The sequence below is a fragment of the Misgurnus anguillicaudatus genome, chromosome 17 (genome assembly GCF_027580225.2).
Source record: "Misgurnus anguillicaudatus chromosome 17, ASM2758022v2, whole genome shotgun sequence".
Taxonomy (NCBI): domain Eukaryota; kingdom Metazoa; phylum Chordata; class Actinopteri; order Cypriniformes; family Cobitidae; genus Misgurnus; species Misgurnus anguillicaudatus.
The window spans coordinates 39,934,868-39,960,687 of record NC_073353.2 but is presented as its reverse complement, the minus strand read 5'-3'; the positions used below and the strand labels follow the sequence as shown (position 1 = coordinate 39,960,687).

Here is a 25,820-nt window from a genome sequence, read left to right as displayed (position 1 = left end):
CCAGTTATAGTTTAATAATGTAAAGGAAATATTAATATAAAATACTCAATGTGGACAAAAAAAATCTGATTTGCTTAAGTATTCTAACATTTTTTAATAATTGAATAGTGCATTATTTACATTCATGATAAAGGTATGATTCGGAAATGAAACTTCTTAATGCCACCTTTTCAAAAAGCACAGTAAGATACTGAAACTGAACCAGGTGTGATGCATTCAGCACAGAAAAAGATGTTCAACACGTCACCTGCCACACAACATTCAGCTGCCTCACCTGTAGTGCAATGACTGTGTCAGCATTCTTCACATTCTTCAGATGTCACACTCAGCACACATTATCTACTTATCAGGACACTTATCAGTACACTGCATATCTGAAATACACATACACAGGTGTGTGCGTATGTGTGTGCGTGCAGCTTCAGGTGCATGAATTAATGTATAACTTTACACTGTATCTGTATGTTTAGAAGTGATGCCCCTTTCTGATTTGTGTACAACATCTTATTTTGATTTGAAAAGCGGGTCATTTTCCTAGAGACAGACTAAACCCTCTGTCTGGCTTTGGATTTAAGTACATTGTCAATATTAACTCACCATTGAAAATCCTTTTAGGTCTGGGACTAAATCTGCTTAATCTATATCCAGGATACCACCGCAGTGATTTCAAATATAAATGTATGCAGATATATTGTACCAGTTTTGGGGAGATTTTGTGAATTGTAAAAGTTGTCTTAAACCATAAGGCTCATCTCAGACAATGGGAAAGACTCACAAATATCTTTTCATGGGCGGTATATGAGCTCAAATAAAGAATGTGCCCCACCTTAGCAACTATAGTAAGACTCCACCTTAGACTGTACGTCTATAAACAACAACACACGCAGGCTTCAGATGTTTGGCATTCTTTAGACTGATAAGACATGCTCACTTGCTCTATTTCTGTCTCTCACTGAAAGGAAATGAATTTCAATCTCACAAAACCTGCTTTATTGTGGGAAAAATGCTTTCCCCATTGAGACCTAGAGTTTTATAGTTTTTTTTTAGTATAGGATCTTTACTCTCAGTCCTGTATTATGAGCACATGTCATGGGCTTTCATTTTTAACAAATAAATTCTTTAAAAATAAAAGTATTACACAGCAGTGTCATAGAAGAACAATTTTTGGTTTTGGTCATTTTCTCTTACTGTCAGAAGATCTCCTGCAAAGTTGTGAAAACTTTTGATGTGTTTTGTTATAGAACAAAATTAAATCATATTATCAAACAGTATTAATCTCAACCTCATTGGGGGCTGAAACTTATGTAACCTAGAGGAAAAAAGAGATAGCGATGAGAAAGAGAGAAAAATACAGTAAAGGTTGCATAAAGGGTGCATAGTTAGGGCACCGACACATGGTTCGCCTTGAGCCCCCAAATCACTAAATCCGCCCCTGTTTATACTAACCGCAGTACTACATGGTAAAAAGACGTGTATAACAATTATGTACTTTTTATTTTACTTTGTGTACTTAATTTCTTTAATACATTTTCATTTAATGCCACATTACATCCAAAATATATTTTAAATTAAAATACTTTGTATTCAAATGAACATAATATGATGAGAAGAAACATAATATGGTTTTAAAATAATGCAATCATAGGTGTTAAGAACTCGAAATAAGATAAACAAGGGGTGAAATTTGACTTTATATAGTGGATGGTAAAGCGTCATGTATTGCTTCTGCATTACATTATGTAAACAGTTTTTATATTATTGAACTATACATCTATGTACACATCTTGTACTTTGATGTTCGCTAGTGATATACAGGGCAAAGCCGAAGCATGCTACCGTTTTCATATGAGATTTAAATGAGACTAAAGCGATCACAAATTCGTGTGCAGATTGGGGATGAATTACAATCTTTAGTGGTGCTGGGGCAGACATTTCGGCGGACTAAAGCTTACTGTACCTGAGATTACACGCTAATATTATATAAACTGTAGATCCTGTATTATTTGCGGAGCATACTCACCGGCACACTATCAGTGTCCGTGGCCGAGAGAGAGCTGTGTCTGACGGAAAAGAGGTTGCTAAGAGCAGCACAGACCGTGGCAGTGTTTGTGTGGAGAAAAGTGGAGACTTTTGCAACATTTTTGTGTGAATCATCTTTTCTGCTCCATTGGTGTAGCTACCTTTCACTCTTTTTTTATTTCCTTGCAGCTTCGCTCTTTTAATGTATCAAACTCACTCGCTGCTGCCTGCAGCTCTGCTCGCTTTGTTGATTTGAGATACGCGCTCATTTCCGGTAGTGCATGGAATGATCCACTCTAAACTATAATGGGGGGCGCATTCGTGCAGATGTAATAATAACGTTCAAACCTTTTATGGGAATATACTGAAAAACACAAAATATGTTTAAATAGAATTCTTAATTAAACAAAATTATGATAGTTTTCTGGGAATCTTGATGATAAGCAGGGGCAAAAAGTGGCAGCTCACCAAGTACACCCCTGCATTTTGCAACTGCCGACCTTTGCCTAATGGTAAGTCCGCCCCTGCCGATACCGATAGTTTAGTTATATTGGTTATATTAACTTGCATTCACTAATTTCTGAAGATTAATCATTTGTTACATTTATATAACGCTTTTCTGAAATATTTGAAGAGCTTTACATATGAAAGGGGATTCTTCTCAACCACCACCAATTACATTTTCTGAATGTTATTCATTTATTATAATACACTGCAAAAAATGACTTTCTAACTTAGTATTTTTGTCTTGTTTTCCGTAGAAATATCTGAAAGATCTTAAATCGAGATGTATTTTCTTGATGAGGAAAATGACCTAAGAAAATAAGTCTAGTTTTTAGGCAAAAAATATATACAATTTGAGTGAATTTGTGCTTAAAACAAGCAAAAATATCTTCCAATAGTGTGAACATTTTGCTTGAATTAAGTGTTTAAGAAAAAAGATATATTATTTCACAATTATTTTTCTCACCCCATTGGCAGATAATTTTGCTTGTTTTAAGGACAATTTCACTTAAATTGTACATTATTTATCTTAAAACTAGACTTATTCACTAAGGTCATTTTGCTCATCAAGAAAAAGCATCTTAATTTAAGAATTTTTAGATATTTCTACTGAAAACAAGACAAAAATACTAAGCAAGAAAGTCATTTTTTGCAGTGTAATCATTAATATTGAACATTAGTGATGTTTCTTTACATTTTCTATACACTCAAATTCATTGCATTTTATTGTTCTCTTGGATAGATCAGCCATAACTTTTTATACCGATAGCTTTTATCAACCGATACCATTTATGTGCACCTCCGATATATTGTTGGCTATTGCTAGAAATATACCCGTGCTACTTATGACTGTTTTTGTGCTCCAGGGTCACAAATTAAGGCTTCTGCTCTGCTTACATGCAATGCTGCATTCACCGTGTAGAAAAATCAACAACACCAAACAAAACTGCAAAAAGGTGTAAACGAAGATGTTTGCGTTTCTGCATGAAGTGTCTGCAGATGCTTAATACTGAGTTTCGAGCAACCCCTGACCAGAATGTTTATGATTGTGTGTAAACACTGTAATGATTTGGTATAAGTGAAGATCTGCTAAGGTCGTTCAGTAATGAAACAGGATTCAGAGTCGTGTGAGTCTGATGTCTCTGCGTCAGTCTGTTACACTGAATAATTCATGATGGTATTGGGGTAAATTGCAAGGTGAACTCTCTCATCAGTAGGCAGATTTTTATTTTGTGTTACAATAATCATTTGTATACTGCTCTATGACTATATGCATATACACTATATATACACGCATATACATACAAATCTGCATTCAAATCTGCCAAAAAATAAGTTATTTTATAAAGCAGGATTACTTTTTAGTGCCATCAAATGTATAGGCAGCTCCTTAGATTTTGTAAGTGTGTGTTTTAAATCTTTGCTCAACTGTATGATAAAATCAAAGTCTCCAAACTTATTTCAGATCTTGAACTAATCCCAGGTGTGAATACAGTATATTCTGGAAGTCAACCAAACCACCTGACCAACGCTGCTAGTAACCTGAATCTACAACGCTGATGTGTGATGATATCAACCTAAAGTCCTGAAGCCAAAATGTGTTTCTAGCTGTCGATCAGTAATCCACAGGCATTAATCGAAGTTGAATCGGGCAACGGATCACACAGACTTCAGTAAAGACAAATGCAGACTGGGTCATTGGGTTCAAATTTAAAACTTGGCAGCAGAAGTCAGTAGGATACAGAGCAGTATATTGCTTCACAGTATTGGCAGTAAATTGCATCTAACATTTTTTTGCAGTGAGGCACATGAAATAAACCTCAGAAAGGTTTCATCACACCTATTTTCTCCATCAGTATAACATAAAGTCTATACCGAGAACCATTGGGATTTTTTGTGGCGTGATGACAATGAAACACACCATGATTCTCATTTCACTTTATTCTTATTTTATTTACTTTATTCAGTTACTAGTATATTGTTTTAGAGTAGCTGGTGGCACAAAATGAAACATGGCGATTTTCTAAGCGGATAAAAAATAGCAACTATTGAGGAAGAGCTCTTTGTTTGCAGAACTTTGACCTCGGGCGCAGTAGTATTGACGGAAGATTGACAGCGAGGGAGAGTTCTCAGTGATGATGTTATTTCTCGCCGAAGTGCTGCAAACTAAGTGCTCTTCTGCCATACAATATTCTTCTCTTTTTTTTCAGCTTAAAAAATTGCCACATGTTATTTTATCCCACCATACTTACTAGTGTAACTACTCAAATAACAGTCTTTAAATAGGGAAAACATGGAAGTGTTTGGTGGCTTCTAAATTCATTCCTGTTTGGATCCTAAGGAATGAATGGTGCTAGGCTAAATGCTAACACATTCACGACGTCCTGTACAAAGATTAAGGGCACGCATTGAAAAAAGATATGTATTTATTTATTTGTCTTGTTGAGGTAAGAACATAGTAAATTTTTGAAAAACGGTGGTGTTTTCCTTTAATGCTATTTCATGCATTCTGACTTATTAATAGGGCTCGGTTTTGGCAAGGGCCTCACGGTACGGTACGGTACGGTACGATACAATATGGTGCGCTGCAATGCATGGCACGTTGTTCGGCGCATCACGGTACGATACATTACGCTGCATGCTGTGATACATTTCAATACTTTTTCATTTTTTTAATAAAAAATGTAAAAAATAGAGCAGAATTCTTTTTTTACTTTTTTTAAGCCAAAGTGCTTCCACGCATCGGCTTTTCTGCCATTTTCTCACTCCATTAACATTAGCCGAATGGCCGTATATGACACACAAATGGACAGCGACAACAGCAGCGGTGATAGTAGATAGTAGAGATTGAAATATCGATACACTATCGTGGAAAAAATATCACGATAGTTAGCTGTATCGATATTTTTGCGCAGCCCTACTAATTAACATAGATAAAGAGTTGTAATCCTCATGCTAAACAAACCAAAGTGTCAATAAAGCAGTTGAGTGTGTTACATAGTATTTCTGGCCAAACTCATATGTTTCCTAGACGTTTCAGAAAAGTTTTTTTCGAATATGGTCCCCGGGTGATTCTCACAAAAACTTGGTTTTAAAAATGTCAAGCATGAAAATGTAAAAATTGCTTTAATTTACTTTTTTTCCCACCAGACATTGAAAAACAAAGTCTGGAGTAAATGAGAAGATTAATTTAAAAACTTTTACTTATCATTTAACACTTTTTGTAACATAATTTAAAAAATTTGTCCTAAAAAATCTCATTACCGCAACAGTCAGAAAACATCAACACTGACATATTTTCAAAATGACATGACAAACCTGAAAGAACATAATTTGGAGATTCTGCACATGCATTTAAAATCAAAGTATTATTATTCTATTAATTAAATTAACATTTAATAAGCATCTGTTGCGGTAATGATAATCAAAATGTCGTGTAAGCATTCTGACAAGACAATATTTCAAATTAACTGTAAAAAAAATGATCTTACCTGGTAGCCATCTTGAAGTAACTGGTCCATGTGCTTGGTCACTCAAAATCAAACTTTATTAAAATTCTGTATGTGTGATTAAACTGTTCTCAAAAAGTGTTGCGGAGGATGAGAACATCAGGCATGGACACATCATTTTCCTAATTTTTCTTCATTATTATTATACATGAATATTCAGTAAATATTTTTTCTGTCATCTAAAGTAGTCTAGCAAAACATCCATTTATTTTTTTTCTTAATATTTTTTTGTTAATTTGATTAAATTACAACATAACGCATGTTCAAAAACCGCCGGACACATTGCGGTAATGAGAATTTCAGCAGAAAATGAGATAAAATTTCCAATTATAAATTCTTATGTTGAAATCACACATTGTGCAAGGTAGAACACAGTATTGTGTTAATTCTGATGCTTTTTAATGTTACTATAGTACACATTTTAAAGCTAAAATCATTAGTGCCGTGGTGTTTCAATGGATTCGTGAGAATCACCCACCCGTTTCTATCAGTGACCCCATATTCCTTTTATGGGCACTTCCCCCGGAAAACCACGCCCACATGTCAATCAGAGTTAGAGTGAATGAGGTTGGTCATTTGCATTGTTCCTTAGAGTAGAAGTCACAGACATCACTTCACGCTACAGCTTTGTTTTATTTCAAGACTGAACAGTGGCACGAAAGAAAAAGAAGTGTGCTTTTAGATGTAAGAAGAAGAAAGCCTTGTTCATAGTTTGTTTAAACAGGGTAGCAGTGAAGTTATTGCGTGTGTGTTTGTTTAACAGTAGCTGGATTTGGGTCATGAGTTGCAGGCAATAAGTAAAACGGCATCAAATGTCTGTTATGTTGGCAATCGGTGTGTAAGTGCATTGTAATGTAAAGCACACAAACATGTTGTGACTCATAAAATATCTAGAGATAGTGGGATAATGTTTTGTGTGTGTTGCTTGCTCGTTACCCGGAAACATTCACTAGAGTTAATCTGTCTTTTATAAATCTGATAAAGTTAAAGCTTCTTCTGAGATATAAAGGATGTGAAACTACTCTATAGGTACTCAAGATTAACATGAGATGAGCAGAAACACCTGTGTTACGGGAGCATTAAGTAAATAATAGTAGGAAGTAGATAAAGATTTTTATGATTTGATTTGACAAGATTTACTAAAACTATACAAGAAAAAAATATTAATAGTAAAATATTATTTAAAAATCATGATCTATTCTAAATTGCTCTAACCGTGATCTAATCTAAGTCACACAAGGGTTAAAAACGACTATACTGACATCTTTCAAAGTCTCTAGATTGGAGTCCAGCCAGCATCTCTTGTGGGTTCTTCCTGTTTAGCATCAGGAGACAGACAGGAAGCATCACGTGTGTCTAAGAGCTCTGTAAAGAAGATCTGGACCAACGCCAGCTGCAAAAGCCAAAAGCAGGTGTTGGAGTGCAAGCATCATAATCCAGCACATTATATTCTTGGAAATCAACTTTTCATTCAGTAGCTGGTCTCAATGGCCTTATTATTAGTTTTGGGTGGCACATTTACCTGTCTTGACTGTTAGACAAGAGCTGACTCAACAGTTCAGATCTGAAGTAACCTCAGGGAGTGCATCAATCTACCTCAACACAAAATAATTGAAAGATATTCAGCATTTTGTAATATGAATGATGTCTTCTTCATTACCCTTATTTGATATAACACTAAACCAGTCCAGACTAGCTCTTCATTTGCAGCCTGTAACTCTTTGTGCATGCGTGTGCGTGTATGCGTGTGTTTTAAATCAGCAGTAATCACAGAATGAGGCACAGTGTTAGCCTGTATGAGGCGTGGGAAGGACCTCTTCAGGTCACCTCTCTTCTTGTCACCCAATTCATTACCGCTGGTCTTCTGCTCTGATAGTCACTTCCAGATGGAGCTTTATGACACCGTCATTTATCATCAGAAACACTCGTTCCTCTAATGAACTTATTACACACATAAGCTTTCATACAGGTTGTTGCTTTAGCTATAGCTTAGCTTATTTGCTTTAGATTCAACATGAAAATCATTTCAATCTGATCTATTTTATATAAGGCAGAATATTGGTTTTATCCATTGGGAAGTGATTAGATTGTAAAAGAGCCATTACATGCCAGAAGCAGGATGGTTTGAAAATTAAGATGTATTGGTGATTCAAAGTCGTTTTAGTTATGACATTACGATAATGGATTATGAAGACATTTTATATTATGTGCACTGATAAATAATACAGAAAAATATCAGGCATTAACATTTATAACTTATGTTTCTTTAATGTTGCACTGAAACCAGTTTGTCACAGATTTATTTCATATATACATTTAATGCAGATTTAATGAAAATTTTATATGTTTGAGTTCATATTCAGATCATTTGATATACAAATCTGAGCACAGTTTGAGACATAGTTGGATGTGAGATTACTTACATTTATCTCAGGAAAAAACAGGAGACAAAATGCAGACGTCTCTGTTTGCTCTCCATGTAATCTCACTGATGTCTAAGAGAAACAGTAGAAATATTAAAACGATCTATTTGGCATTTTGTGAACTATTTCCCATAATTTTGAAAATAAAGGTACTGTAAATGCACAAACACAAAGTGTCAAGGTTCATATAAAGTAACACATGAGTAAACACACACGTCCTCTAATTTTTAAGGACTTTCCATTTTGCTGAGCTGTGCTTTGTGTTTTCTGCATAGCTCTCGTTTTTTAGCTTGTTTTTCTCTGTTGTCCATCAACTCGGTGACCTTTGTGAGGTGAAAGCCTATTGGTCAGCCTGCTTTATAGGCCACACCCCCAGGAAGTCTAGAAAACAGCAGCAACATTTTTAACAATAGAACAATGTCAGTGATTTGTTGGTTTTAACAATCTGTGAGCATAGTTAGATTTAAAGGACAGGAAATGATGATTATAATGAAGGAAATGCCTGGACAAAGACAACAGTTTGTTTTTGATGTTTATCTGTGTTAGCGTACAGTCATAGAAAAAATACGATAATAAAAATTTAGACTTAAAAAACGCACTTTGTTCAGCACAGATCTATATCTCATTTTATTTTTGAACAGAGTTTACATAGAAACCTTAAAGGGGTTATTTGATGCGATTTCATGTTTTCATTTGTCTTTGGAGTGTTAAAAGCTAATCTTTATAAAGTCGCAAAGATTAAAGTCACCAGTGTTGGGGAAAGTTACTTTTAAAAGTAATGCATTACAATATTAAGTTACTCCCCAAAAAAGTAACTAATTGCGTTACTTGCTTGGTTACTTTTTATCTAAAGTAATACTTATGTTACTTTTAAGGTTAAAAAAAAGTATAAAAAGCACTAGCCTACCAATGCGTATTATTTGTAATGCGTTACCCCAACACTGAAAGTCTCAAACGCAAAAAGATTTTCTTCAAGCCCCCACATATTTACATCACTGTGTGGAAAGATTTGCATAACACTGCCCAAATGTATACGCAAAGACAGAAGTAACTCTCACTGTATATTTTTGCCGCCGTCACCATGACGTGGAGACGCTGTGCTTTGGGAGCTAATATTCTAAATATGGTAAGGGGCGTAACATTTCCCATTGTCACGCGCTTGAGGTATTTGGCCAATCGCAACGCACAGGATAGCTGGCCAATCAGAGCACACTGTGCTTTTCAGAATGATGAGCTTTGTAAAAATCAATGCTTTTCAGAAAGGTGGGGTATAGAGGAGCAACAATACACAATAAGATAATGAGTTTTTATCCTTAAATCACATTGCAGTACAATAAAAATACACAAATTAATGTTCTTTATCAACGTCATATGACCCCTTCAAAGGCAAGGCAGCAAAAATGACCTTTTAAGGGGCTCATTATTGTTTTGTGTAGGCCCTACACGTCGGTTTTCATATATACTTCTGCGTCGTCGCCCGCTTCGACATGCAATTACCCACGCATGTAACCCATATGGCAGTGCAACCGCAAAAAAAGAAGAACCTTGGCCAGTAAATCCACAAACGAAGGCAACATGATCTCACAGTAAGTTGTGTTATAGTCACAAAAAATTTGATTAATTTATTTGTGTCCATGGCACAAAATTCTGCTTTTTTCATGCCTTGATCACGAATTTCTTTTTCATGTCACTTTTTCATTTTTTAAAATAGTTTATCGTGTCCAGGAAAAAACAATGAGAAACCAAAACATAAAATGAAACAGAAAAGAAATTTGTGCAACTGACACGAAAAACTATTTACAGAAATTTGTGCAAATGACACGAAAAAGACATTCAATCTCAAGGCACAAAAAAGCTGAATTTCATGCCATGGACATGAATAAATGAATCACATTTTTCATGACTATAACACAACTTTCTGTGAGATCAGTCTGAACGAAAAAAAAGCTTATTGTGTGTGTTTTGAGAAGGCCAACAGTGATGGAGGTAAATAGACAGTGACTTTTGTTGCAGTTTGAGTTATCACTCCTTAACACGGCCCATCTTTGTTCTTACTTTCGCAAGCGGAAATGTCTATGAAGAAATGTGACACAGTTTTTATTTTACTTGACGGGAGGGGTTCTAACAGACCAATCACAACGCTTGTGGTCCGCGTAGAACAAACGCGTTGTTACATTTTTGGCGAGGTGTGCGTCAGGCTCCGCACAGCCTATATGGCGTAGAACCGCAACTATGTAAAAAAATATACATTCTGAAGTTTCTGGTGCTCGTCTCCTTTCTAACATTATAAATGAACCTCAGGGGTATAATATGACTCCTTTAGGGAAAATCTGATTCTTCATGATAAGACCCCTTTAAAATGTCTTTGTCATTCTTCCAGTTCTGTGAAATGTGATCTTTGAGTTTCCCCTCTGCATTCCAGAACAAGATTCCTCATTACATCCCTCCCCTCCCTCGAAATGGCCGGGATCTCAGCGCTGCCCTTTCTCTGAGCCTCTCTCACCACAGACCTACAGCAGTGTGTTTATTCTGTGGCCTCCCAAACATGTGGAGAAAAACATCGAATGTGTCAAAGACTCACCAGCACCGGCACGTCAGTGTGTCGCTACAAATGTGTCTGTAATGAGGCAGCGAGAGAGAGAGAGAAACGTAGAGATTAAGACAAGTTTTCTTGTGCCAATAAGACGGAAGAAATTAACTCTGTATCTTATGATTTCAAAATTGCCATTTCTTTATGGAAAAGCATATAAACAGAGCAACTTTTCAACTAACTTCTATTCCTACGCTTCATTAAATAAATGTACGGTACAATGTAGTACCAGTAAACAATCATTGTTATCCGTCAACCCATCAGTTTCTTTGTTTTCCTCTGAGCAGAAATTGCTGTAAGAGGTTTTGTGTTTCCCAAGTCAAGCAAACAAGATCCGTAATTCATTTTGTCCCCAAAGTAAGGAGAAGTACAGACAGCTCCAGTTTAATTACAGTGATGTAAATGTTAGTATGAGCGTGTTTGTGGGGATTTAACCTGAAGGACGGGTGTGGGAATGTTGTATATGAGAGGGCAGAGATACGCAGACGCAGACCCGCTGACAGATGGCTGTGTTTGTTTACAGTTGCAAATCATTGCCCCGTGGAGGCGAGAGCTGTCGGCCCATTGATTGGGAAATGGCAAACGAGAGCTACTGTCACAGGAGGAGAACAGCATGTTGTATACGGGGTCCTGCGGGGGGAGCAAAGGGCTCGAGCAATGTTTCCCAACAGCATAGTTGTTTGTGTATGTAAAAACCTTCATAAACTATTATTTGAACTTGCTCTCACATATAACACACAATGGCACACAATATTTTCATGCTATTTTTGCTTTTGGGAGACAATTTATTAATACTTTTATTTATTAGGGTTAAAATACTTTTAAAAGATTTAAATCTCTTTAACAAAAACCTGGTGATTGTGTGCAGAAAACAAGCAATGTTTGGCTCTGATTCAGCACCTTTAGACCAGACTGTAACTATTCAGTTGAACTTAATACTGAAATAGGCGTTGTTTCATCCTGAAACAATGCGTGATGTAAGATTTTAAGAGTGTGGTTTGCAACATAATCGTGAAGGCCGGCCAAGGAGTAGGAGCTGTTTCTGAGAAACTTTTTTATGCCTTGTCCTGGACATTAAGCAGCTCAGATGAGAGACATCAGTCTGAACTTGAATGATGCTTTTGAGTCATGAACACATTTTTCCCAATGATGATTTCGGTTATTTTAGTTATTTATAAGCATGTTGATGTACTTTTAAATGTTCAAGATGCTTTTAAAAAGAGGATATTGACGACTTGATTTGTGTGTTTGTGTTGTGAGTTAACATGCAGCTCCACCTCATGATTACTGCGCAAAACAGATGTCACCGGCCATCTTTTAGATATTTTGGCTTTGTTTTCGGCTATCTTTTTATAGTCTGTGTAAAATATGCAATATAGTATGAAATGTGAAATAAAATGTGCAATAAAGTATGAGATTGTGTATTCACCCTCAGATTTTGAATTATATATATTGTGAGTATATATGACAGTATATCTTTGCTATCTCTTTTTAAGTCACAGTTATAGCCTACTTGTTAGTTTTGTCTGTGTACTGTGTATGTAAGTGTCATATGTATTTACAAAACAGGGGTGCAAAGGTGACTTTATAGCATTAAAAATCACTTTGTATTTTATATTTATTTTACATGTATATTTCACAAAAAAGCATTTAGTTTACAAACAGCACAATGTTAGTGTCAGCATCCAATAAATGATCCAATCTAATAAATCAATCAATACATCTTTAACAGTCGCGCTGGGCTTTTTCAAATAACTGGATTTTCAATTTGATATATCATATCAAATTGTTCTGTCAATACTTTAAAGTATACAAAAGCTTAAGTTAAAAGTTGGAAATTAAGTAGACAATGACAACTAACTGACCCCAATCTACCATGTTTGACTCATAGGGGCGGTTTCCCGGACAAGAATTAGACCTAGACTAAAATAAATGTAAGAGTTGTTCAAACTGAAAACAACTTGCACTGACATATCTTAAAATACATCAGTACCCTTTGTTTTGCCTTAAAATGCATGCCAGTAATGTTTTTAGTAAAGCATGTTTGTTAAAACTAGTTAAAGGCCTACTTTATAATTAAACTAAGGCCTAGTCCTAGCCTAAACTAATCCCTGTCTGGGAAACCGCCCCATAAAGTTCATGAACAAGCAAATGAAATTAGTATGTAAGATCATAATGTTGCATCTACAATCTTAGTTTAGTTTTAGTTTAGTTTAGCTTATTTGTTTAACAGGGACAATAATGAACATAACTGTAAAAGTACCAGAATTAGCCCAAATGGCTCATTTTAATCTGTAGCCCCCTGACAGAATATTAAAAAGTCACCCTAAAATCATTACACATAAGATATAATAAATAAATAAAATAAAAAAGAAAATCTCTTTATTTACATCATGTAATGCAAATTTGTGCATTTACTAATAACTAAAACATTTATGGGGTTTCCCGGACAGGGATTAGACTAGATTAAAATAAATATATGAGCTGTCTAAACTGAAAACAATTTGCACTTTCATATCTTAAAATACATAATTTCCCTTTATTTTGCCTCAAAATGCACGCCAGTAATGTTTTTAGTAAGGCATGTTTTTTAAAACTAGTACTTTTTCCTAATTAAACTAAGCCCTAGTCCTGGTTGAAGCTAATCGTTGACATATGATGACAGCTGTCAGTATGTTGTGGTTTATATGTTTGTGAATTCTTCTTCTTTGTGAACAGTGATGTGTTAAATGCACCGGAGGGTGGGAACACTGCAGATCCGTCACCCGCCCACCCGTCACTCCCGACGGCGTCGACAACAGCGCTGCGTGCGTGCGTGTCTTTCTCCGCGCTGAGGGTCCGAGAGACGTCTGATAGGAAGTCAAGTATCAGACTCGAGTGATTTCCACGACTGAATTTACCGCTAATCTTCATGGGCAAGGTGTGGAGGCAGATGTACCCCCAGTATACCTATTACTACCCCCCTTACCTGCACGCCAAGGTACGAGAAATCAGTTTTTTGTCGCTTTCAATAGCCGCGTATCGCCCGTTTTATGATAGTTTATTGATGCGCGGATCGGGTGAGCGCGGTTGTAAGTTTGTTTATCGGGGTGTTGTCGGGCACACCTTTTGAATCGTTTTATGCTGCCTTTGATACGGTTTTATGGCGTTGTTATAGATTGTTTGTTTATTTAATCGCGATTACCGCTGTGAAGTCCTCTTTCATGACATCGCGCGCGGGCTGATGTGTGTGTGAACTTCAGCACTGGAGTTGAGCTCATCGATTTTTCCTATGAACTTGCGCATTTATCATCCCATTGAGAGCCAGTTACTGTCACTATTATGTTGTGACGTAGCTACAAAATATAATATCATTGTTGAAAAACAGAATCGGTTATTTGTTTACATGCACTGTAGAATTAAAACTTGATTTTTAATGTGTTATAACAGGGTCAATAAGGATGTTTTTTCACAGCTCTTTGTCTTAAGGCTATGTCCTAAATGAATAGAAACCATCCTTTCCCAAAGACAAATTATTATGTACTCGACCCAATCTTATTCCGCTGCTTTTTTGTGGATCATAGAAAGAAGAAAAATATTTGGAGAAACTGTATGCATATTAATAAAATTAATCCAGAGGTTAATAATGACCATGTCAGTCAGTTGTTAAAATGACATCATAAAATACCCCAAAATTATGAATTTTGTGGTGTGGTCCAAGCCTTCTGAAGTAATTTGATAGTCTTGAATCAGGAACAGACTGAAGTGAAAGTATTGGCCAATCCCTTTCATGGTTGCTCTTAAATCACATATCACATTCTGTAAGTACTGAGCTTCTGTATTGATTTATAAAGTATAAAACTATATATTTTAATTATAGTGTTATATACACTCTTAACTGGTGCTGTCCTCGATATTTTGCATGTCCATTTTAATCTAATCATGACATACTATATATCATTGGAAAGCTTTAAGAATTTAGTTTTTATATTTCAAAATTTAAGCAGTAATAATAATGCAGTGACAGTAATTTATTAATTTGCCACAAGAGTATGCAGCAAACCATTGACACCTAGTGGCCTCTGTTGGTAAAACCTTTAAAAGTGTAACACAAACCTCATTTTTTTGTGATTTTAAATTGAAATTTGGATCCCAACTAGTTTAGACTAATATCTTAATTTTTTTTGCATTTCTGATGTGAAACATTTTTTTTAATAATTTTATTTATAGAATATATGAAGAGTTTGGTTTTTAAAACACGATAAACGCCATTATATATATATATATATATAGTTTCCTCCAAAATCAGTATTGTATCAGGTAAGTATTTGTAATATTTTTCTTAATTTTACGCAAAATCCGATATCCGCCATTTTAGTCTGTCATTTTTTCTCCTTTTATACCAAAACGCAATAATCGGCAGTCCTCCTTCTCTGCAGAATGCAATAAATCCACTTAACCAATCACAGCACATTATTCCAAGCATTGTAAACAACAATGGCGGCGCGTTGGTTACACACTGAAAAAACATGTAATGGATTTATTGCATTTTGTGAAAGAAAAATAATCAGTTTTTATAATAAATCTTTGAAAATCAAATTTTTTATGTTATTATAACCTAAATATGGTATGTGAAAGTTTGTAACAGAAAATAATAGTTTTCATCTTGTCACTTTCCTGGTAAACACGTTTTTACCCAAATTAGTCATAATAATGGATTTATTGCGTTTTGGAACCAAACTCTTCATATATACTTTATTGCATTACTTTAATTTATAAAGATAAATGTAAACTACTATAACAATTTCTGATTTAATATTTTCACCTCCAAACTTTAAAGCAACAAGGCCGAGATCAAGTTTCTAGACCAAAAAATGCCAGATTTATATAAATTTGAATGTGTACAGGTGGGGCCTCTGATCGGTTTGGTTACAAACATTCATCAAAATATCTTCCTTCGTGTTTATCAGAACAGAGAAATGTATACAGGTTTCTAAGAACATGAGCGTGAATAAATAATGACAAAATTTGGTGAACTATCCCTTTAAAAGGTTCTTCACAGTGATGTCATAGACACCAATTTTGGTTTGAATCATTCAGTCAAAGGTTCTTAGAAGAACTATTTCCTACATTAATATATTATTTTATTCACTACAAAAACCTTTTTTTGAAACAGATAGTTTCTTCAGATGTTATGGAACCATTTTTAATGGCATCGTAAAGCACCTTTATTTTTAATAAACGTGTGCTGATTCTTCAAAATTTCACCTTTTGTGCCCCAAGTAAAAATAACAGCATCATGTCACGAAAATGTCATAAAATAACACGTGGGTGTGTCAATAATGGCTATACAGAATTGTATTGTTTGGTGAACTGTTCTTTTAAAGGGCTATTTTGAAGAACTGAGATTTAGCCGAGCAGATAGAGAGTAGACAGGGAAGTAGCTGCTGTTTATCAGAGACATTACGGTTCATCAATACTGAAACACTCTTATGGGTGAAGTAGATCCATTATACTGCCATATGATACTAATCAGGTTACATTTATCAAACAATCCGGTTCCTGCTAAACATGTCACATGAATGCATTTGTTGCATAGTAGAATATGCTATAAGAAGTTAAATAAGTTGTGGTTGATTCTGCATTGACTTTAATCACTTAGTTTATGTAAATAGTTAGAAGACTGCTTGCTTTATGATTCAGTTTTAGACCTGGATAAGAGTCAGAGAAGATCTGGGAAGCAGTGCATGATGGGATGGGAAGCATTGTTTGAAGTTAAACGCTGTCATTGTTCATAAAGTCCACAAATTGTAATTAGACTTTATTTTCTTGTTTCTTATATCGTGGCTGTTTTGGTTTGTTGTTTTTGGAGGGATGCCCTTGTACAAGTCTGGAACAAGTTTAGATGCTTTTCTAAGATTAGACCTGACAGGGAAGAAAGGACAGCTTTTTTATATTATTACAAGACCTTGATTTTTTAAAGGCTTGAGGCCAACTAGACTTTAAAATAAAGTCATGGATGTAAAACACGTCTATAATGAGCTGTTAGCTTAGCTGTCTATCCATCTATATACAATATCTTTGGTTGTGATTAATTTTGTAATTGTATTGTCAAAATGAATGTACTTGACAATGTGCATTGTCAAAATAAGGTTTTGTCTTATTACTTAAATGTTTCCCTTTTAATTTTAAGGTGAAATCTGACCTGTTCAGGTTTTCATTGGATTGACTTAAAAAATAGAAATCATACTTACTTACTGTATGAGATCCTGTAACAGTATACTCATGCTAGTGTTTTGAGTTAAGAAAATCATGTCAAATTGTTCAAAAATGACCCGGCATCCTTAAAAACCCCATCTCTAAAGAATTTCCTAGAGAAACATTAGCTTGTAGGTGGGCTGGCCATGTCAACATGGGCCTTTGATCGAGGGGTGGGTTTTAGCGCATTAACTGCCATTGGACATTACACGCAGAGCCTGCAAACAAAGCCATTGTGAAGGGCCTAAAAGAGCTCCATACAATGTTTACAATAACGTCGGAGGAGTTGCCTGGCAGTGGAATGTACACAATTAACAAGCACTGCGGCACGCTCATTATGTGCGAGCCGAGCCGAAAGAATTCCAATTGTTCTCATACGACGGTCATTCTGGGAACTTTTTGACACGAGGAAAATGAGGGACTCGCTCACAATAATACCCACCACGGTGGTGAAGGACTCTGCCAAGAGCCTGTGTCACAAACACAGCCGGAGAGCCCGAAAAAGCCCTTGAGTTTCACTGACAAGGTCAATGAGACTGCTCTGGTATTAATAGACCTGCTTTGTTGGGTTGTGTAAACAGACGATTCAGTAAATGTGGAGGTAAATATATGAAGACCAAATGGGGGAAAACAGATTCGTTCTAATAGGCTGTTTAAAGACTTTCAAAAGCCTAGTTGGAAAAAATATGCAGGCATAACTTTACTAATGTGTGATCTGGTAGATTTTGCTAAAAATTATGGGTTATTTGATGGGTTAAAAGATGGGTTGTAATTTACTGTAACCAGACTGATCTCACAGAAAGTCGTTTTTTCGTGCCTTGAGCAAAAAGAATGTCTTTTTCATGTCACTCAGTGGCGTAGCGTCTGGGCATGCAGGGTATGCACGTGCAAATGGGCCCGGGCCAATAGGGGGCCCGGCCCTGGGCCCGCCCCAGCTTTTAATTAAAAAAAAATTCAATTTAATTTTTATCTGTGGCCGCAATAAATATATTTTTGTATGCATATCATGTGTAGTGATATCTTATTTCTCCATAATGTCTAATTTCTCCATCATTTCTTGTTTGCGTTTATTTTTTTATTTTTTTTGCACTCCGCGGCTGCCGTAGACTACTATGCCATAATTTTTTTACATGACGCATCACCGCGCCAAAAAAAAAACAGTGTGAGAGGTTACTATAGCAGCTATCTACATGAACATTAAGGATGGACAAATCTAAACATACAAGTGGGCCCTTAAAGAGAAAAGAGAAGGCGGAGAAGTTAGTCACGAGTCAAAAACTACCCAAAACATTTTGTTTTTCTTTATTTAAATCTACCCTTATAAGTAAAAAAGTAAAGTAAAAATATTTGACTACCTTATTAAAAGTATGGCTTAAGGGGGCCCGTAATTATTTTTTTTTTCATATGGGCCCGGGACTGACTTGCTACGGCACTGGTGTCACTCACACAAATTTTTATATAAATAGTTATTGTGTCCGTGGCACGACTTTCTTTTTCATGTCATTTTATGTATTGTTTTCTCGTTGTTTTTCTATTTTCTTACCATTGTCGCTTGGGATTAGAATCACTTTCTGTTACATTTTTAGACATCCTAACCCAAACCCCAACTCTAACCCCAAACGACAATGATCATTCTGCATGAAAAAGCTGAATTTTGTGCCATGGACACAAACATGGACAGTAACATGACTTTCCGTGAGATCATGTTGAATTTAACCCATGTTGCGTTGTTTCAACCCAAAATATTGGTTTGTTTTAACGTTTTGTTGGGTCAATTATAAACATTTTCTTTGCCTGAAATATAAAATGTTGTCCCTTTTGACCCAAAGCTGGGTTGAAAATAACTAACTAATAAAATAATTTTTAGAGAATATATTGTTTATACTGTTAGATATATTTACACGGGTGTGAACTCATTATGTTATTAAGGGTGCTGTTAGACGGCATGCAAAAGCATGTACGAGTTTAGTTGTTTAAGTTTGCCAAGCCAACTTAGTACAGTACATTAAAAATAACGGCATGAGCTGTGTCCCAATTCGAAGGCTGGGCCCTTCCAAGGACACATCTTTGAAAGCGAGTACTTCTTCATTGGAGGTCGCACCCTCCGAAGTCCGTGATTTATTATTAGAATAAATATGGAACCATATTTAGAAAATATGACACGTTGATGACAAGACACGTATTTCTGCTAAATACACAATTTGATTTAATAAAGGTTTAAAATGTTTATTTAAAAATATGCAATGAATCTTTGGATAGCCTCGGCTTTGAAGGATCCATTCGTTTTGTCCTTAAAATAAGCAGTCTTTAAATTTGGACGGCCTTACTAGCCTTATAATACATCCTTCAAAGGTCGCAGCCTTGGTGTTATATAACATTACTCTTAAGATTCATTCTGTGATTCATCTCATTACTCAAGGTTCATACAGCGGTGGAAATTATAAAAATGACAACTTGACTTAAATTTTACTGAGGAAAAAATAGTAATTTCATCACTGACGTGTCTGTGACAGATTCATCAGAGAAGACTTTATGAAGATATCAGATCTTACGTGTCACTCTCTTTCTGTCAAAGCAATTTAAAAATACATATTTTCAGTAGATACGAGTTTACAAATGAATATATCAAAACACTGCAGAATTATTAATGCTGTGATTGCCAGGTTTTGATGCTTGCTATTATTTTTTATTATTTGAAAATTGTGTCAACTGTTTATTCTCCAGAGAAATGTGCAGTGTTGTGATTATTTAAATGACATGCGTGGGTTGCAGGATAATAATGTTGCCATGTGTCATGAAAATACACAAATCATATCACAGTCATGAAATCTAGGATCGTTTGATTGAATCTCTCCCAAGTCTTTCTTTTATTTTGCGAAAACCAATTTAATGGGAAACGTTATCAAGGTTGCAAGAAATACTCATAAGTTGTCTGACCACATACACACATACAAAAAATACTTGTTACAGTTAAGACTGCGAAAAAAATTTGTTTGTTAGAAAACTGAATTAAAAGTGCTAAAATCGTTCCTGAATCTTAGCCCGAGAAATTCTAGTTACTCAAAACTTTTGTGGAAACCGATTACCTAAAAACATTTAAGTTACCAACTCAGACTTTTTAGGTAAATAATATTTATAAATTACAATTAATCCAAACTTGAAGTTTATATTTCATTGTATTTAATATTTAAGTGCACTATACTTAAAACACATGTGACCTACAGCCTAAGCACAGGCACTACACTTCTGAAAAATGGTAACCACAAAACTAAAAGCTCTTCTAAATCTCCAACATAAATGAATGTTTAACACTATTGAGTCTTTCTCTTTACTAAAAAACACATAAAATATCACTTCATTTTAAGAATGCTTTCGTAATGCATGCTGGGAACTGGAAATCCTCCTCAACCAATAGTGTTGATTTAAAGGAATATTCCACTTTTATAAAAAATCCCAATAATTTACCCCAAAGTCATCCAAAATATTGATGTCTTTCTTTGTTCAGTCAAGAAGAAATTTAGTTTCTTTGAAGATTCCAGGATTTTTCTCAATTTAAAGGCTGGGTGCGTCGGGCCGACTACCAAAACACACTTGTAGCCAATCAGCAGTAAGGGGCGTGTCTACTAACCGACATCACTGTGTATGTGTGGGGGCGGGTCTATCAACAGAAGGTCCAGATTCTATTGCGGTAGGGGCGTGTTTGTTTAGGTGATTTCAATTGTCAACATTGGCTTTTAGAGATCATGCACCCCACCTTTAATAGATTTTATAGGACCTCAACAGTTTACAGTTTCAACACAGCTTCAAATGTGTCTAAACCATCCCAAATCAGGGAAGTGTCTTGCGAAATGATTGTCATTTTCAGCAAGAAAATAAAAATATGCACTTTTAAACCACAATTTTTCACATTTTGCACTAGCCGTGTGACGTGCCAGCGTGACCTTACATAATTTGTAAGCACGTCGAAAGGTCATGCATAACGTATGCGAAACTACCGCCCCAGTGTTTACAAGTGTGGAGAAAAAGTGGCGTTCAGACGTTGTTGTATGTGAATTGATACTAATTAATGTCTTTGTGTTAGTTTATTGTTTAAAATGTGCCGCAAGTATGCGATTCATATATGTAACACGTGACCTTTTGATGTGCTTACACAATACGCAAGGTCGCGCTGGCGCATCACACGGCTGGTGCAAGACAAGTGGTTTAAAGGTGCTTATTTTTAATTTGTTACGCTATAGGACCCTTATGCCTCGTTCGGGATCATTTGGAGCCCTTTGAAGCTGCGTTGAAACTGCAATTTTAAACTGCATTGAAGCTGTAAACTGTTGGGGTCCAATAAAGTTAAATTAAGAAAATTTCCTTGAATGTTTTCCTCAAAAAAATGTCATTTCCTCTCTACTAAACAAAAAAACACATAAACAACTTGTATGACATGGGTGTGAGTAAATTATCAGGATTTGTTTTTGAGAGTGGAGTAATCCTTTAATGTTAACTGAAGTAAATTTGCAGTGCCAGACATTCTTAGCTTAACTGGCAGATTGAATTAAACCTCATCACAACCACCAAACGTTTTTAAATATTTGCAGCGTTTGTTAAAATGCGGCTGTATAGAAGTGGCTTTGTTTGAAAGTTACAAATTTTGTTTTCTGAGTAAGCTAAGCTCTTGACTCATTTTATTTGAGTTTGTGGAACTTAAAGCGCTGAAATCGTTAAATACACATAAAACTTTTAAGTTTTGAGTACAGGTTTGAGTACAGATCACTCATATTAAATGAGTACATTGTACAGTTTGTTTAATAAAATGTATATCTTGTAATGCACTGATAAAGCATTTGACAAATGCATTAATGCAAAATGCATTGTTTTTTATTTCCAAACTTTACGCTATTCACATACAACAGACCAGGATTTGCTCTGTAGGAAAGTTTTGGCTCAGCTGTGTTTAAATTTGGAAAAGGAATTTTTTTGAAGATTTATATCAAAATGCAGTAATAAAGGCTTTTTTCATTGTTGCAATTTTTCCTTTGTACAGCAGTGCTTTTTGATTTATTGTGGAAGAATGCAACAATCACATGCTGCTTTAAAAAAATAGGCAGTATAAAGTGTAAACTGGGCAGTATTTGGTAAGTTGTAAGCTCGAGTTCCATTGTGATCATATAACAGCAACAATACTCTCTCTCGCTCGCTCGCTATTACACTTTCTCTTTCTCTATTACGCTTTCTCTCGCCCTCTCTCACTGATTAGCTCTGTGTGTGTGTGTGTGTGTGTGTGTGTGTGTGTGTGTGTGTGTGAGAGAGAGAGAGAGAGAGAGAGAGAGAGAAAGAGAGAGAGAGGCTTCTTCCTGTGCGACAGACGCTAACATGCAAGTAAACACATGCTGCTACGTAGCGTGTGAGTGCTCGCAGTAGCAAACTTAAAGCTGTCGCAGACTCGTAGTTGACGACTGTGATGTGGCCTTCACAGGGAAGATGGGGCCTTCGATTAGAGCGAGACAGCAGATTCAGTAAGGTAGGTAGCGTAACACTGTCTCAACAGCGCAGAAATTGCAACATTTTCTTTACACGGCCCAAATGGACCGAGACGGCTCTGTGCGAGAAAGTCACAGGCCGAAACGTTCTCCATTACAGAGAAGAATGTGAAGAATGCAGTCTGGGCTCACTTTAACATGCTTAGGATGCAGTGGAGTTCAAAAGCTTCTCCTGTTTCTTGCGGCCTTCTGTAAAAACATTGGGGCGAGAGATGTAAGGATATAGAAAAGCATGCATGTGCCTGTCTGTGTGTATATACAGTACTGTACGTGCACATGGATTTATGCACACGCTTGTGTGTGTTGGGATGTTGGCAGGGTGGAGTGTGATATATAGCGACTCTGATAGCCTGTGGGGGAGGCTACAGCTTTGGTCTTCATTTGTTTTCTCTGCACATTCAACACGGACAGCTGTAACGTGTCGAGCAGATCTGCTTTAGGACTGATTTGTGGTCTGCTTTCCTCCTGAGCTGCCATCAAGGTGTAAAGTGCTGTCTAGATTTTCCTAACCATCTTTCATTTTGTAAACCAGCCATTCTTAACATGACACATGCATAATTGAGCAACCCAGCAAATTGCAACAGATATTAACATTAAACAGTAATAATAAAATGGCCTGCAACAATTTACAAAATGAGGCATATTGTATGTTGCTTTGGTAACTTGACATATGCGGTTTCTCAACATCTCTTAAATTTCAATGGTTTTGAGCTGTTCACCACACAAAACAAACTGTGGTTCACACAAACCATGCTTATCTTCATGGAAGGTGAAGCCAGTAGTCAAAGTTATATTTTTTCTTTCTGTAGTTTGGTTCCCGGTTTTTAAGGATGATGTTGTCACGCAATATAGGCAGCTTTTTTAATTTATTAACTTAATAAATAATAATATATTTGCACATAAATACGTAATATTTGGTTTTATACATGATATGATATGTAATATGTGATTGTGTAACAAAGAAATCAAAGTGGCAGAGTTATACTAGAGGCAAAAATAGAAATCTGCAAACACCTTCAATGAAGTGTCAAAAATAAATTAGATTAATTGGCAATATTTGTATACTGAAATTGATTTGTCTGATTCAAATGTTCCCATTATGAGAGTTTTTTTAAAACTATATAAAGACATAGGCTAGTTCATTTATTTTCAACACTTGAGTCGTTTTATTTAAATTATTTCTCAATTATGGCTGTAATAGCTGTGGATAATAACATATATCACAACACAATAAACACTGCTAAAGTACTTGTAATTGGCTACTCCTTACATATATTTATGTAGCTCTATCTACTATATTTTTTATTTTATTTTTATCACATTACACAGTAAATCCAAATGTCTGTATGCTACTGTCACTAAAATGCCTGCACAGACATTAAATCTATAACTGGATAGACCTCGTGTAATATGTGAAATGAAAATATATATGAAATATATATGAAATATACAGCAACCTTTCTCACCGTACAACTCTTTGTCTTTACAGAATAAAAATATAAAATAACAGCCTCATGCAAAGCATTCTGGGAACCAGAAATCCTCATCAACCTTTTTCAGTTTTTTTCTGATTTTGGTTCCCAGAATCGCATTGCATGATGCTGTACTTTTTAAAGTTTTTTCCTGTAAAGATACAGACTTGTTAATGTTTAATGTTCATTTATCTTTGAATAAACTGTTGCCAGTAAATACCAGTTTTACACTTCTACACTGTCTATCATAACAAATTAAATGAAATGTGCACATCACATTTTAATGCTGTGTTTTGCACCTTACATTTTACTATGGTGGGGGAGAACCGGGGCAAAAGTAACGTGAGGCGAAAGTAACAAAGCAATTTTCTTTGAGCCCTTTTAACATTTACATCCCAGACTATGACAGCATCTTTAACACACAAACCCTTGAGAGACCTGACAAATATTGCGTTATTTACTCACCATTTCCCACGTGTAGATCCAGAAAGCTGTTTTCAACCATGATAAGTACATTCCTAAAGCGGTCATTTTTTTCTTATAACGCAAGAAGTTGGACTTCTCAGAGCTTTTGAAAATAAAAGTAAACCATGTTTAAATGTGAGGAGATCCTGTCGGGACAAAAGTAACACTTGTTACTTTTGTCCCGCTGCTAATACTTTTGTATATGTTGAAAATTGATATTATTCTAATTTGATTTAATTTCATTTTCATAGTGTTCAAACTGTTGAAAAAAAATTATTCTCAACAATTTAAGTTTGTACTGTTGGTTGCTTTTGAAACATTTGATAAAACTGAAATTTAAAATAAAAATGTAATTTCTTTATTTTTTACAAAGATAAATTACAAAATATGTTTGCAGTTACATATTAACGTAGTCATGTATATTTAATAAAAACATGTGTAACACAAAATCTATCTTGTTTTGTTGTGTTACTTTTGTCCCTAAAGGTGGGGTCGAAAGTAACAATTTAAAGTGAAATTATACTGAAGTCGTTTTACATTTTTACAAAATTTCACCTTGTATTGATAGACCACACTTGTGAGTTATTGACCACAGCAAAAATATATCTCTGTCTATGACATTATCTTTCAAAATTAAGTTTTTCTGGTACTTTCGCCCCGCTCTCCTCTACTAAGATGTGTGTAGGAATGTTTATAATCATTCTCTTCTGTAATCAGAGCCTTATTGTATAGACGTTAATTTATTTATTCCAACACTTAAGTCGTTTTATTTAAATTAATTCTTAATTATGGCTGTAATATAGCTGTGAATAATGCACAGCATATAAACACTGAAGTTTAAAATTACTGTAACCCAAAATATTGGGAGGGTGTAATGACAAAAAAAGAAGTAAAAGATTTTATAAAAAAATTTCTTTATGCAAAATATAATTTCTTTTGATTTGCTGCTTAATGTGTCCATGTCACGTTTTGGGGGATTTAATTTTAAGCATACTGTAGTGTTTAATGTATTGTTGTTGCCGAGTCTTCTGTCTTGGACTGTCTCTTTTTGGTTGCACACATGCACTTTATGT

General features: G+C 35.4%; 1 protein-coding gene and 1 long non-coding RNA gene across 3 annotated transcripts in view; one reads left to right on the top strand and one right to left on the bottom strand.

Moving 5' to 3' along the window:
• Nucleotides 1-5,684: 5,684 nt before the first annotated feature.
• Nucleotides 5,685-9,129, bottom strand: LOC129452437 (uncharacterized). Its single transcript, XR_008647133.2, has 3 exons — nucleotides 8,456-9,129; nucleotides 7,555-7,624; nucleotides 5,685-7,425 (listed from the first exon to the last, which is right to left on the bottom strand). It is a non-coding gene; the product is annotated as an uncharacterized lncRNA (long non-coding RNA).
• A 4,686-nt stretch (nucleotides 9,130-13,815) lies between these two features.
• The window catches only part of rbms1b (RNA binding motif, single stranded interacting protein 1b), a 70,197-nt gene continuing 58,192 nt past the window's right edge, over nucleotides 13,816-25,820 (top strand). The window contains exon 1 of one of the 2 annotated variants that reach the window (XM_055216279.2): nucleotides 13,816-14,025. In XM_055216279.2, the coding sequence (XP_055072254.1) occupies nucleotides 13,957-14,025 (69 nt within the window). In that variant the 5' untranslated portion in view covers nucleotides 13,816-13,956. Of the gene's footprint in view, nucleotides 14,026-22,639; nucleotides 22,792-25,820 lie in introns of those variants that run through there. The other variant, XM_055216280.2, reaches the window with a different exon arrangement.